The 15,044-nt window shown below is 39.7% G+C and overlaps 1 protein-coding gene and 1 long non-coding RNA gene across 2 annotated transcripts; one reads left to right on the forward strand and one right to left on the reverse strand.

Annotated features, from left to right (window-relative positions):
- Positions 1 to 3,729: 3,729 nt before the first annotated feature.
- cldn7b (claudin 7b) lies at positions 3,730 to 9,734 on the forward strand. The gene is made up of 4 exons (XM_010894649.4): positions 3,730 to 4,227; positions 8,842 to 9,006; positions 9,095 to 9,179; positions 9,349 to 9,734. The coding sequence occupies exons 1-4, from the start codon at positions 4,005 to 4,007 to the stop codon at positions 9,512 to 9,514; spliced, it is 639 nt and encodes a 212-aa protein (XP_010892951.2). The 5' UTR covers positions 3,730 to 4,004; the 3' UTR covers positions 9,515 to 9,734.
- A 1,587-nt stretch (positions 9,735 to 11,321) lies between these two features.
- Positions 11,322 to 13,627, reverse strand: LOC105024605. Its single transcript, XR_829064.5, has 3 exons — positions 13,446 to 13,627; positions 12,717 to 13,096; positions 11,322 to 12,485 (listed from the first exon to the last, which is right to left on the reverse strand). It is a non-coding gene; the product is annotated as an uncharacterized LOC105024605 (long non-coding RNA).
- Between the last annotated feature and the right edge of the window lie 1,417 nt (positions 13,628 to 15,044).

The following is a 15,044-nucleotide window of genomic DNA, read 5'->3' on the forward strand; positions in this document are numbered from 1 at the left end:
GAACATAAACAAATGTATGTGTCATATCATTTTGCACTCATTTTTATTGTGTCCATTTAATTATATGGAAGTGAATTAATAAGCATCTGCATAGCTGTAAAATACTTCTGGGGAAATACATACAGGCCCAAGACACTAGTTCTGGGTTAACCAAGATTATGCCAAATATGGCACGTGTTGTTGAACGTATGTGTCTGTTTGACAGTGAACACTGTAAACAGAAATAGTCCGGCGTCCCTCAACTATGACGAGGACAACACGGTGAGCATTCTTCTTTTACGTTTGGCCTAACCTTGCCGTTTTAATAATTCAACATGGTCACAACACCTTGTTCAGTAAATATCTACAAATAAATGTCTATAAACTGTTTAAAATTGTGTGATGCACAACAAAGTGTTTTGAGGTCATAACATTGTCCCCAAGGTTTTGGGCACAATGTTAGGTTAAGGATAACCCCCTCTGCAAGGAACTGGACAACTAAACTCAGCCCCAGGATATTCGGAACAGCTCATTTAAGTCCAGAATGGCTGTCCTTAGTGGGACTGACCGTGTCATTCTATGGGAGTAAACTTACTAAAGTACTGTAAGTCAGCTTTTGATTTGAGCTAATCCTTGAACATTTGATCACGTAAACAAACACCTGTCCCTTACGTCCAGTCTAGGCAGAGTCAGCCATTTCATATTTAAGAGAAGCCAGTTATTTAAGAGAGCTAGTTATAAAACTACTGTAGTAACATAATTTAATCACAAAAAAATGGTTTTGATAAAGTGGTGTTGGTGCGATCCCTTTACGGCACAACACTAAGACGATTAAGCCAGTGCCTATCATTGCAGACATTAGAGATGTCTGCAAGCTGAGGTTGCATGCAGGAAGAGGCAGAGTGGCAGAGAGAGAAAGCCAGCAGAGAAAGAAGTTAGACCAGTGTTATTAATCTTGTCAAATAAATAATAAGATATGTTTCAATATGAAAATATTCTCACAGCCTATCTTTGCTTTACATTAAAGTGCAACTCATATGCAAGCAAGGGCTTGTTCGGGTCAGGTTGGATGAGGAATGTTGCTGAACAAACACATTTCAGGTCTCTCCTGTTTGAGTCCAGGCTTGGGCCACTCAAGGACATTCACATCCTGTCCCAAAGCCACTCCAGGGTTGTCTTTGCTGTTAGCTTGGGGTTGTTGTCCTGTTGTCCCAGACAGGTCCTGAATGCTCTGAAGCAGGTTATTTGCTCTGAAGCAGGTCATTAAGGATCTCCCTGTACTTGGCTCAATTCATCTTTCAACCGGCTCTGACCAGTCTCCCAGTCCCTGCTGCTAAGAAGCATCCCCACAGCATTATGCTGCCATTCACCATGCTTCACTGCAGGTATAGTATCGGCCAGGTCAGAGGTGTCAAAACGGTTCCATGGAGGTCCGCGTGTTTGCGGGTTGTTGCTCTCACCTTGTACTTGATTGATTAGATAGGTCAATAATTGGTTAGTTTCTACCCTCACCTGGTTGTTTAGGTCTGAAGTGGGAACCAACTTATAGGAAAAACCAAAAACCTGCAGACAGTCGGCCCTCCGTGGAAGAAATTTTGACACCCCTGTGCCAGGTGATAAGTGGTGCCTGGTTTTCTCCAGATGTGACGCTTAGCATTCAGGCCAAAGAGATCAATCTTGGTTTTTATCAGAACGGAGAATTTTTATAATAGTCTTTTGAGCAGCCTGTCAACTGCCTTTTACTGAGAAGTGGCTTTGGTCTGGTCACTCTACCATCAAGGCCTGACTCGCCTGAGTGCTGCAGAGAACGTTTTCCTTCTAGAAGGTTGTCCCATCTCCACACAGGAACTCTGGGGTGCTGTCAGAGCAGTGGCGTAACTATTGTGTGGGCAGGAGGTATGGTTGCACCCGGGCCCACAGTGGATGGGGGGCCCATGCTTGGCCTCAATCCAAAAATGAGGGGGGGGGGGCATAAGGACATCTTGCAGAGATGTCAGAGATGAACCAGTCATTGAGGAAGTACGTGGATCCTCAATTAAAGTTTTCCTAATTAATGTCTTTGATACAAATAGCGTTTTTTTATTGACTACATGTCCATTATTGTGTCCAACATGGTTTGGTGATTCATAATGTCCTGTGTGACAGGACTGACGATGTTGTGACAGGTCTGACTGAATAGATTTTGTTGATGCAGGAAAAGTTCTGTTTTGTGTTCTATAATTAAGTTTTGGGAAGCATTCCTATGTTAAATTATTATTATGATTTTATTGGTACTGGAATATTAGACTAATATGGTTTAGCAAAGGACACATAATAAGGACCTCATTCATTACAATAGGACTGAGGCATAACCATAAATCAATTTTGCACAGTTTTTACATAGTGTTTTATGCAAACATAAACTGGACTGGACAGGACTGACCAAGAACATGGGGAAAGTTGTCACATTTTTTTTTGTAGAAAGTATGTACAATTTCATGTTTTTAAACTTGTTATTAATGGTGATTTCTTTTTCCTAAATACCTTTTTTTTTGCATAACAAAACCATGAAAGATGTAACTCCAATTTGGCTGAGGACAGGCAATTTTCCAGGTGTTTTTCAAGTGTTTTTAATAAAGAAAAAAACATCTGAAAATGTAATGAAAAACATATTTCTTTAAAGAACAACTCAGAGAAATCAAACATCTAGTATTTTTTAGACAATTTGGAAGTTTTATTCACTGTAACAATTCCAGGACAGATAATGTACGTTTCTGGCAGAATGTCTCAACTATTGTACATTTAGTCTTTTATATAATTTAAAACATGTGATGTCCACAATGTTTTTGTGAATAATATATATTTGTTTATGTTTAATAAATTGTTGTGGGTCAGATGAAGGGACTGAATATTTAAAATAAATTGAAAATAGAAGGGGATGTTTTATTGTGCTGTTTTCTGTCTCTTCAAAAAAAATATTTAAGTGACCTCACGCTGGCTATTCTACCTGTTGTTCTTTAGATGGCTAGTAGCCTACATTGTGATATGTAATCTCATTTAGAGCACTGGTTATTCAGATTAGGTCATCTTGAAAAGTTTGTATCTGGATCAGGGTGATTCAATCTAAAGCTGCTTTGAAAAATTGGCACAAAAGTAAGATGGACAACCTGATGCTGGATATCAAAACATGGGAATTCCAAATCTGGATCATTCTAATACAGATTAAACCTTTTAAACAATTGGGCCCTGCTGAGCATTTTGTGCTGTGCTGGTTGAGACACTAAATAAATATGGGAAAATGGTGAAGTGTCATTCCTTTGTAGCCACTCAGAGTGGCTGTTATATTCAGAGTGGCTACATTTCGGATGCCCCATCTCTCAGTAGAAGCAGATATTTTGGCTATAAACTCACGAAGTCATGCATTCTTGCTTCTCTGGTGGCGTCTTTATAACCAGACAGAGGTGAAAAAACTGTAATGTTAACGTTAGGCGGTAAACTTGAAAATATGCAAGCAGACTAATTCACCGTGATATTGCAGACAAACAGATAGGCCAACACGTTTTCAATAAACTCTACCAAACAATGATTTAAACAATAGTCTATTTGGAAGATATTAACGAAGTTTCAAGGTTTTGGTTTATTCTGCTTTGACGGATCCGTGACATCATGAAACCTCAGGTCTACAAATCAGCGATGGATGACTCGAAACCCGTGCGTGTCGCCGCCCCCTCGTGAGGAAGCAACGTTAAAAACGCTCGTTCCCAGACCCTCATTAAATATTCAAGGTGCGGCTTTTGCAGCAGGTGCTTGAGAAATAGTTCCCTTCGCATTTTTTTGGGTAACTTTGGAGAGTGCAGAGTCTACAACAATTTTACTGTAACAGATTTAAAAAAGAGGACTTTTTTGAAAATATTGTCGGACGGGTAAAATATTACTTTTCTAAGCCAGGTGGAGAATAGGCTCATTTGTTCCAATCTAACAACTGTTGCCTTTGGTGTACTACAAACTTTTTCCTAAAACTTGGTTTTCTTTTCAAAAAGTTGAAAATGGCAAACTCTGGACTTCAGATTTTGGGTTTTGCTCTGTCGATTCTTGGTCTGGTCGGGTTAATCATCGGTACAATCCTGCCTCAGTGGAAGATGTCGGCATACGTCGGTGACAATATCATCACAGCAGTGTCTATGTACCAGGGATTATGGATGTCTTGTGCATTCCAGAGTACCGGACAGATCCAATGCAAAGTCTACGACTCAATGCTGCAACTTGACAGTAAGTTAACGATTTTGTTTTGATACAGTAGGCTATAACATGGGTCACGGGTGTAACTCTTACCCACCTGAGGTCCTTAGCCCTTGGGCAATTTGTTACCTGACCGTTAATTATAGGCTACCTGAGGTATACATCAGAACCTAATTAAAGCAGACACATTGAAATAAAGTGCGTTGTAACTGGCTTCGAGGTCCAGAGTTGACTGAAGTGCCGTGGATGGGTGTGTAATTTACATGGGCGTTTTTTGCCTTAATGCCATCTATCTAAACAAGTGTCAATTAGATGTGAACTTGTTTGCATTTCCCTGTATGGAATTATTAATGGAAGTGTTATTTATGATGACTTAAAACATGCTGTAGGCCTTTGGATTTGTTAGGCGAGGAAAGTAACGCGCGCACCTGCTATAACGATTGTGCTAGCGCTTTGTCTTGAATTGCGACGTGATGAAACTGCCACGCCTTGTGATGTCAGATTTACGATACGTGTCGCTGTCAATGCTCTAAATAAGTATAAATATCCACATTTGGTGTCTTTTTATTCACCGGACATTTCATTAACTCCTATACATTTTAAACTTTTCGAAAAGGTCTAATCCTTCCAATATTGAGTAATTCTTAAATTTCATAACTTCTACATTTGCCTAACCATTGTTGAAGTGAATACCGTTCCCTAATTCGGGAATATAATAAGCCTGAAGGAATGCCTTGTTAATGTAGGTTCGTGGACACTGCTGGTTTCCGGTGTGTCCCAGGGTAATAATTATCCAGAGTGCCTTGCGCGCTTCCGCCCATGGAAAAACCCTTGTAGGCTACTGCTCTCCTGGCTTTATCGAGGTCGAACAAAGAGCAGGCCTGAGGCTTAATTTTACGTAAATAGTGTTCTCTTAAGACAACACGCTAGTGAATCAAGTCAGTAGCAGGTGTGGTAGCCTGAATGGTGCCCATTTAAAAGACCATTTGGGGGTTTGGTTGGTCAAAGGTCAAACTGTAGGTTTGAAAAAAAATCCCATGACCATCCCGTTATATTGGTAAAATGTGAAAAGCATCAAACCCCAAAACCTGGCAAAAAGCCAGTTAAAGTGGTAATAATAACATGTAACAGCTTGTTACTGTTGACATGGTTGATGCATGGTTGACTGACATTAATTGGTTGAAGGAAAAGGCTAGTTCTTGTTGAACACCACACCTGGTATAATCTACCTAGCCGTCAGTATTTTGAAAATATTTAACTATTAAAGTACTTTAAAAAAAGTTTTTTTCTCATTTAAGGTATGTTTACTTTGTATTTTCAGGCTAGCCAAAGTCCACTCACAGAAATGTTATTTATAAAACATTTAAAAACTTACTCAACATTAACCCGGAATATTTTTCTATTCTGTTCTTTTGGTTTAAACATTGTTTCTTTGTCCAGAGAAAGGAATATGATGAATGATGCTGTTATATTTGATTCATGTACCTGTTGATCTAATGAATGACGTGATCCTTGTGAGATGGACATATTGATTCAACTTCAATATTAAACACCATTTCAACCGCATTGCACAGGGAAGGAACACCCTCTTCACAAATTACTATTATTGTTTCCTTACTAAATATACAAGACCAATGCAGCAAATTATTCTGCAGAGGCTTGATCTGTGTATGTACAAAACTCATTTTGCTAGTTTATGATTTGCCTGGGCAGATTTGTTAATGTAAATGTTTATCTGCTGGATGGAGCCTGTAGGCCGGGCTAACCAACTAGTTCATTTTAGCAGTAAGACATTATTTTCTGTTAGCCCACTTCTGATGATTCCATTTATTGGTATTTTAAATCTTTTCACTCCAGATCTCTTTCAGATTTCATGTTAGATTTCAGTGACTTAGTAAATCATTTTTAAGATTGCTAGGTGGAATGAGTATGCAACAGAGTACTAGTAAGTACATCCTAGTCAAGCAGCTATTCGTGAAGTGGGAGCCAGAACGAAGACCAGACGTAATACAAGAAAAGAGGATTAGTTCATGGTTTCGAAGAATTTCAGGAAATGGGCTTTCATTCTTAGCGGGCGTTGCCCTCCAGTAAGTGTGGGCTGCCCAAGAGACCAGAGGTGGCAGAATGATGAGCTCTAATAGAGTTTAAGCATAACTTTGAAGTAGGGTGGGGATGCTCACTTTACTGCCCCAAGGCTGGCACCAAGGTTTTCTTTAGTGGATGCAAGATTAAAATGGAAGCCAGTGAAAGGAGCTGAGAAGCAGTGTGACATGGGAGAAGTCCTTCATATACAGTAGTCCAGGTGTGAGGTGACAATTACCTGGATTCATATCTGCATCACTTCCTGTGTGATCCACGGTTGTACTCTACAAATATTGTAAAGCATGAACCAGCAGGAGCGAGTCTCTTCCTTAATGTTTGCAGAGAATGACATGGCGTGCTATGATCACATCAGATTTTTCAGTGCAGATCTGACTGCCTCATCAAATTTGTTAAACACATGCCTGTCTATGTAAACACAGCTGTAGTCATGTTTTTTTTATTTTTTTACAATTTTTTTTCATCACAAACTGACCAAACAGTACAAGACCTCCATGGCCTCTTCAGGTGACTGTGGTTGGAACCCTGTCTTTACCAACACTGAGGGGTTATTGTAACTCATGGCATTAGATTATTTTTGACATGGAGATTCTTGACCCCTTCCCTGTGGTTTAATTAGTTAATCCTCTCTTTGGGTTCCATTCATATTTCCAGACACATCAACACAGTGTCTCTGACTATGGTCAGACTTGCTGCGTAAGCTCCCGGACTGTTTATGGTCATTTTAGTGGCTGTCAAAGCACTCTGTTTGAATGGTGTATCAACACCTTATGATAAGGAGTCTATAAAACAATATAGCCTTATCTCTTATCCTCTTTTGCTAGCATGGTTTATCGTATTGGCAAACATGAACACAAGCCAGTTTTGATAAACACTTTAACCAAACAGTGGTCGGATAAAACAAGGCAATAATATAACCGCTTGATATAATTATCATTGCTCTGATAACACATGGAGTATAGCCATATAGTTAGTAACTGTAGAAGAGCATTAGGTTGCTTTTAATTTCTTCCTCATGCTGTCCTTAGAGAATGGCAGTGTAGTCCTACAGTTATTTTTTTTCATGATATTTGTGGTATGTGTTTTATTTTTAGGAAGATTTTCTAACATTGTCTATATGGTTCCTGGATCAATTGGTGTTGGGAGGCCATATTAGAGAAGTTTGTTGATGTCAAGGCAGCCATTTTGATTTGGGTTCTTTTGAATTTTGTTTGTTAGCTACCTGCTCTAGGAGGGTTTAGCTAGCCAATGGAGAAGGACATGTTTTGAGCTGGCTGGGGAGGGAGTTTCTTCCTCATAGTGAAACCCGACGCCACTGTCTCTCATGACTGGTCTGACCTGTTTTGACTTACTGAGTCGAGGTGGGGGAAGTATGGCCCACACACTCCACCCTCAGGATTGTTTCCAGTTTGAGCCGGTTTTGGTTGCACCTGACTACAGGTGCATTGGGAGAAGGAGTGTTGGATTCAGACAGAGGTGTTCAGTACGGAATGGTTTACATCTGTGGTTGCGGTTGCCACACTGCTCTTAATACTCAAGGCCAGGTACCAAAAGTTACAATTAAATTGTCTATCAATTTCTTGACTTTATTTTGGTCCATATGAGTATTTTCAGAAAGTGAACATGGAGAAAGGTCCCACTTAAAGAAAATATAGTCATAATATCCCATGGGAATGTACTGTCTTTTCTGTATCACATTACACAATGCTACATGCTTGACTACATTTAATGACATTTTCAAGAGAGGTCTAAATGAGCCTTTTGAGTTTCCTTTAACTTTCCAAAATTCAGTGTACATGTCTTTTAACTGCCATTTCCTGAGTCAGGCTGCTCCCACAACTACTTTTGTTTATTCCTGTAACCAACATCAATCGTGTGGTTCTTAAGTATGTTGAAGCAACGTTTTGTGGGAATGGTGGGTGTAGCCAAACAACAGGTTGATGTGGGTGTATACTTTTTAAATTCTAGAATGTTGATTGGTTACTTCCAATGTATCCGCCTGAGCATTTATCAGACTGTCTTGAAGTGGAGTTTTTTGAAGGTGTTTAAATATTTATATTCAAGCTTTTGCCACAGGAGTCAACATTTAGGTGTGAGTTAACACAATATGAACTATTGAAAGTGACACACTGGGCAGTTGAAGTGATCTTTAAGAGTGTGTAAGATGAGGTCTGTATTGCCTGATAAAATGTGGGGTGGGCCGTGGGAACACGAGTGAGTGTAGGCAGTTCCCTTCTGTTGCAGCAGTTTCTTTCAATGTGTCACTCATTGCTTAAAGCCACTCAATTCTCTAGATGGGAGTAGATGTACCTGAGAAATCTGTTCAGGAAACATGAAGAAACTGATCGTTAAACTGTAGGCACATCTTATGTGGGCTGGTACTACTGACTCAGCCAATGTCATTCCTTCAGTAAGCCGTTATTGCAAAAAGACTTCCTTTGTCCAAAACGACCACTTGTTCAGAGGTGTGACCCATGAGAACGATTGTCGCCCGTAAGAGAGATGAGGATGTCTTTGTATGAACCCTGTCCTCTCCGCCACCAGGCGCCCTCCAGGCAACGCGGGCCCTGATGATCGTGGGCATCATTGTGACTGTGGCTGGACTGGGCGTGGCCAGCATGGGAATGAAGTGCACCAACTGTGGCGGAGACGACAAAACCAAAAAGTCCAAAATCTCCATGACCGGCGGTATCATCCTGCTGATCGGCGGTGAGTGACCTTGACGTTGGCAGATGTGTCGCTCTGTTCTGTGTTGCTGGAGGAGTTCAATCTCATGTTTCGTTCCTCCTCCCCATAGCTCTGGCTGCAATGATCGCCTGCAGTTGGTTTGCCAACCGGATCATCCAGGACTTCTACAACCCGTTCACCCCAGTCAACACCAAGTAAATACTAACAACCTTTTTTTTTGGTCTCCCTTTATGACCCCCTCCCCATCTACAATCACTTATTCACTGTTTGAAGGGAGTTTGTAAATAAAAAAATAAAATGGTGGTTCATTGTCTGCTATGTAACTGTACAGAGACTGATCCCAACACAACTCTCCTCTCTTAGATATGAGTTTGGTTCAGCCATCTTCATTGCCTGGGCTGGAGCCTTCCTGGACATCATTGGTGGGGCCATGCTTGCTGCATCCTGCCCCAAGGGAAAGCCAAAAGCTGCTCCCAAATACCCCATTGCTTCCACCCGTCCCCCTAGCAGCACCAAGGAATACGTCTGAGCAGGACCCCCCCCCCCCAGTGGCAGAAGGAAACATCTAGAGGCTGAAGGAAAAAACACAATCTACATTCCCAACTCTACATGTCATTTGGTCCTTGCCAAGTCCACCTTGTTTGTTCTGTGTTTTTTTTACTCTGTATATTTTAATGTTATCCATGATGTAATCTCTAACTGATGGGATGTAGTGTAGAGTTGGTTTTCTTATTGTTACTGTTTCAGAGGACTGCTCGTTGTGTTTCCTTCCAAGGGAGATCAGATGTAGTGAGTGTCAGTCTTGGAAGATGTTTGTATCCCTCCCATCACTCCTTCTCTCCAGTGTCTATTACCGTAGCCTAGATGGACAGGCCAGAAGACTGAAATGATGAAAGCGCCCTCATTTTTTTGGTTTTGAATTACACCCCCACCCCCCACAGAAAGACTCCCCAGGTATCAAATGGGCATATATTCCCAGTGCTTTTTAAATATTTGTGCTACATATTTTCAACTCTGTAAGACATGTGCAGTTGTCAATACATTTGGTGAACCCTGCCTTGTCAACATGTCTTGTATTGGCTGGTAGCCTACAATATTACACTTTAAATGGATCACAATTGCCCTTGTTCACAAGAGGGTATTTGCCACATCAATGTGTAACTTTAAAATATTTTAATATTTTATTTTGAGATTCTTCTGTAAATAAAATAACATTTTGAAAAGTAATGTGGTTTTTGGTTTACTCTGCCATTTGTGGGAAGCAGTGCAAGATATGCAGTGGTACAATTGTGTCTGTACCTGAATAGCTACGTGGCTTTGAAATTTAAATCAAACCTCAATTCTGCTGAAATGCTTGACTCATTGTGATGAACTACAGTATGTCCTTACAAAATCTACCATGTAGTGTTCAGACTGAATTTTAATGTAAAAAAGTTTAACATTTCAGTCATTTAACAGATGCTGTTTAAGTGCTGCTACATGTGTTCACAAGCTGTTGACTATAAGGCTAAATACACCATACAAGCCCAGTCTGAAGTCAATACCAAAGCTAGTCCCTTGGCACAGCTTGACCCAACAGAATGGTCTACAGTTCAGGTTGTAATCCACTGTTAGGCAGACAAGTTTCCACTAGAATTATTAGCCATAAATTCTCATATTTACATTTTGGACAATAACATGGTTTAACTACATTTTAGCAAGCAATCAGTTGATCACAACAGGCAGAACGAACAAAGTTGCCCAGCATAATCTACCACAAATTCTCATCTCCAGTGAGGTTAACTTCCCATAACTACTGAATAGGTTTTATTCCAAAGAATTGACATCATGAAGTCTGTTCTAGTTGAGTGAGAGAGATTTTAATGAGTCAGACGTTCTGGACACAGCACTGTGTTCGCTTGATTGTATCGCCATCTGGTGGTGTATTCTTTAAACGGTAGCCAATCACTTACAAGTAGAATTCATTTAACAAAAACACATTCCACTTAATAGAACACTGCTCATAATCCAAGTGTATCGTTTATGTTCTAATCAGACTGTTCTAACTCGTGTTCAACTCACAATTTTATTTTAAGGGACATGTTTCTACTTTTGAGTGACAACTTTCCTAAAAATCTTTCAACACTTCCTCTGTTTGGCACCTGCATTTTAATTCTTAATTACACATGTGCTTCCATTCTTGCACCTTGCCTGTGGTTGTGTGTGCTGGTCCATCACCAGAACAGTATGGGTAGGAGTGCAGGGATATGAATTGTTTGGGGTGCTTTGAGGTACTTTGTGTTTTATGTCTTTTTGAATGTCTGTCTTATGTTTCAATATGAAGCACTCAGCCTGCATACATTTGTAATTTTTTATTAAGTTGCTTCTAATAAAACATAATTGAAATTAAGGAAAAAGAGAAGACAACGTGCCTCTTATGGCTCAGTCATACACCAAATACCTAAATTTCTTCATGTAGCGATTTAATTTGTGATTCTGCTTTGTAGCTGGGTTTAACATAAACCACTGAAATGAGTTATACTGTACTTCATCTTCTGACATTCTTAGCCAGTTGTGGGGGCATTCCGGTGAGATACTGAACAATAAGTTGATAGTAATATAAAAAAGGTGTATTCACACCCCTGTACAGGGATGAATGGAGGGTCAATGAATCATGCACAGTGAGGATTCCTTTTGTCTAGTAAGTCAAGGGTAAAAGTAACATACATTCCAACATAAGCATGGCTTAGGCCTCTACACTGCTGAATATGACATGCATCAATGAGCCAGTGTATCTAACATGTATTCAACAGATTTTACAGACAATGAATTTGCAAGAGAACAAGACAGTGATGCTGACAGTCAGAGGCTATAAAAGGGAATTTTCCATGTAATCATTTCAAACACTACAAATGTACAGTATCAGAACTCAGCCTGAAAATACTTCCCAGAACCATCAGCCACAGCTTTCTTGTTTAGATATGGGTTTAGTTAACCATCAAAATTAAAATAAAACATGTTGGATGAAGTGTTTTAAAAACATTGAAACTAAAACCAAACAGAGGAACAGGTAAACTCATTTTGAAAGGGCAGGTGTTGATAGGTAGCCTAGGCCCTTCTCTTGTAGCTTATACAGTAAGCAGCTTGTCTGGTCTCTGGCCCCACACCTACCCTCCCCCTCCCCCATCAGGACACAATGTTCCCCCCCTTCAACACCAGAAGAGCAGCTGCAGCAGAGATGCACCGTTTTTCCTCTATTTCCTTGAGACACCCACCTTCCCGTGCCCAAGAAGAGCTAAACTACAGCCGATGCGCATGCCGCTATTGTAAACTTTGCAATGAGCACGTGAACTGGGTATTTTTCAGAACAAGTGGTACTCCCCTCAGAATTCCACAAATGAGCACCATAGCCTCTTGAGGTCTGGACAGCCTCAGTGTTCAGGCAACAGGAGAGACATTGATCGATATAGGGAGGCCATTGTTGTTCATGACATCATCCAAATCCTCATCTTCTATCACCACTGTAAACACAATATATAAACACATTTCAACACATTTACAGGTAAACCTTTTAGGTTGTGATTTGTAGAGGATACATTTTATTCATTACAATCCTACAATTAAAATTAGAATCTGGTCCGGTTAACTTTATTGGTAAACCAACAATTAAACTATTTCAATCATGGGCCATTGAGTTTCTCTGGCTAAATGTCCATTCATCTTTGGCTTGCTTCAACATTTGCCGCACTCACCTCTCTTCGAACGTCCTATTTGTCCTAGCTTGGGGGGCCGTTGGCCTCGTCTCCGCTGGGGGGAGTCAAAGCTCAGAACACCCCTGCTGAATCCCCTCCCCAAACCAGGCACCTCACCCGACTCGCGTGGGATTACTGAGCTGGGCTGGAGTACGCCGGAGGGAGGTAGAAACTCGGGCATTCCCGCTATTCCGTACATGTCCAGTGGTTGAGGAGCGCTTTCTTGGGGCTTTCGTGTTTTCACAGGCTCTGTGTCTCGAATTCTCGACACCTCTGCAGCGTCTGGGCGCTGCTTCTCCTTTTCCTTGCTTCCACAACAGTACAGCATGCAGGATACCGGCAGCAATGTTTGTGTTGATGAGAAATATCGTTGCTGCTGGCTAAAGACGGAGTTAAAATGGAGAATGTGAGGTTGAATAACACAACTCAAGAAAATCAACTATGAAAACATAATTCAACATTTAACTGCAACATTTAACTGACTTCCCAGCACATTTCTGGCATAGCCTACATGTTAGAAACTATTATGAACGAATACAACATATCTAAAAGATTAGGAATAGCAAAACGATATCAGAAAATGTCAGCCCTGGAAACTGTCACACTTAAATTTGTTGACGACTGCAAAGCAAGACGCTGGTTTGTCATTGCGCAAACCATTTAGCATTTCACCATTATTATGATTTTAGCATCAGAAATGGTAAAATATCGGTGCACATTATTTCAAACCTTTCTTTAAATATTGTTCAGCGCAGGCGGTCCTCTTCACAGTTTTCCCATAGCGAAGTGTTGTTGTGATTCTACAGTTGAACATATGCCCACTCCCAATGCGCGCAGTTTCGACGTCTTAAAGGTGTAGTCCTGCTGTGACCGTCAGTGATTTTTGCGTTTTTACAATCCGGGATTTCCAAAACCAGAGATCACGTCATAAAGTAGGCTACAGAGTTGTGGGAGTATCTACTGCACCTTTTCAGTGTTTTCAAATAATGTTTCAAGAGTGATACGCGCATCACGGTTGTGTTAACACCACCAAGCTAAAATTGGTTTTATATTCGCACATTCACATTCAACAGACATTCAACAGACATTCACCAGTAGCCATTTACAGTTTGAAAATCAATAACTTATTCATTTATTGTCATATATACATCAAACAGATTTATTCTATAAATGCTTGCCATACTTTAACAAGCTTTTTTTTGAAAAATATTGTAGTTAGGATTTAGTAGAAATTTCTGAAAACTGTAATACCGCAATTACAGATTTGAAAATCTATAATTTATTAATTGATTGACATATTCAAATTAAACAACATCTGATTTATTCTATGAATGCCTGCCATGCTTTTACAACCTTTGATTTCAATAGAATTTCTACGGAGGATTTAGTAGAAATTCCAGAAATCTGTAATAGCGCAATAACTGCTTTGAAAGTCAATAACTTACTCATTGATTGTCATATATACATCAAACAATGACGGATTTATTCTATAAATGCCTGGCAAACTTTTATAACCTGTAAGCTGTAAAAGCTGTAATTGCGCTATTACAGATTTCAGGAATTTCTACTAAATCCTAAGTATAATTATTTTCAAAAACAAAAAGTATGGGAGGCAATTATAGAATAAATCCGACAATGTTTGATGTTTATATGACCATCAAAGGTTGTAGAAGTATGCCAGGCATTTATAGAATAAATCAGATGTTGTTTGATTTGAATATGTCAATCAGTGAATAACTTATTGGTTTTCACAGCTGTAATTGTGCTTTTACAGATTTCAGGAATTTCTACTATATCCTAAGTAGAATATTTTTCAAAAACAAAGGTTGTAAAAGTATGACAGGCATTTATAGAATAAATGTGACGTTGTTTGATGTATATATGACAATCAATTAATAAGTTATTGATTTTCTAAGCTGTAAATGGATATTGGTGAATGTCTGTTAAATGTGAATGTGCGAATATAAAACAAATTTTACCTCCATCAAGCTAGCACAGTAACTGAATTTTACTGATTATAACTATTAATGTTAAATTTGATTGCAGCTGATGTGCGAATGAGTGACAGGAAGTTTTTGGGGGAATATTACCGTTCATTATTAGTGCAAGGTTGGCTTGACAGACCCATATGCACTACCACCCTGTTATTGGAACGTCATTCGGGTCTTTTCTATTTTTCACGTTGGGACAACATGGCTCAATATAGTTGCCTAGATTCATTTCAGTAGAAAAAAAAGTGCCCATTAGTTATATTATGACTATCAAATAATTACCATAAAAAATATATCAGGCTGTTGCATTGGTCCCTACACTCTTTTGGATCCAAGG

The sequence above is a fragment of the Esox lucius genome, chromosome 7 (genome assembly GCF_011004845.1).
Source record: "Esox lucius isolate fEsoLuc1 chromosome 7, fEsoLuc1.pri, whole genome shotgun sequence".
Lineage (NCBI taxonomy): Eukaryota > Metazoa > Chordata > Actinopteri > Esociformes > Esocidae > Esox > Esox lucius.

Excerpts from the sequence above, each read along its gene's own strand:
- cldn7b (XM_010894649.4), top strand. The coding sequence starts at position 4,005 with ATGGCAAACTCTGGACTTCAGATTTTGGGTTTTGCTCTGTCGATTCTT. Across the intron at positions 4,228-8,841 it reads CTCAATGCTGCAACTTGACA|GCGCCCTCCAGGCAACGCGG; the intron begins GTAAGTTAACGA and ends CTCCGCCACCAG. Across the intron at positions 9,180-9,348 it reads TTCACCCCAGTCAACACCAA|ATATGAGTTTGGTTCAGCCA; the intron begins GTAAATACTAAC and ends CTCCTCTCTTAG.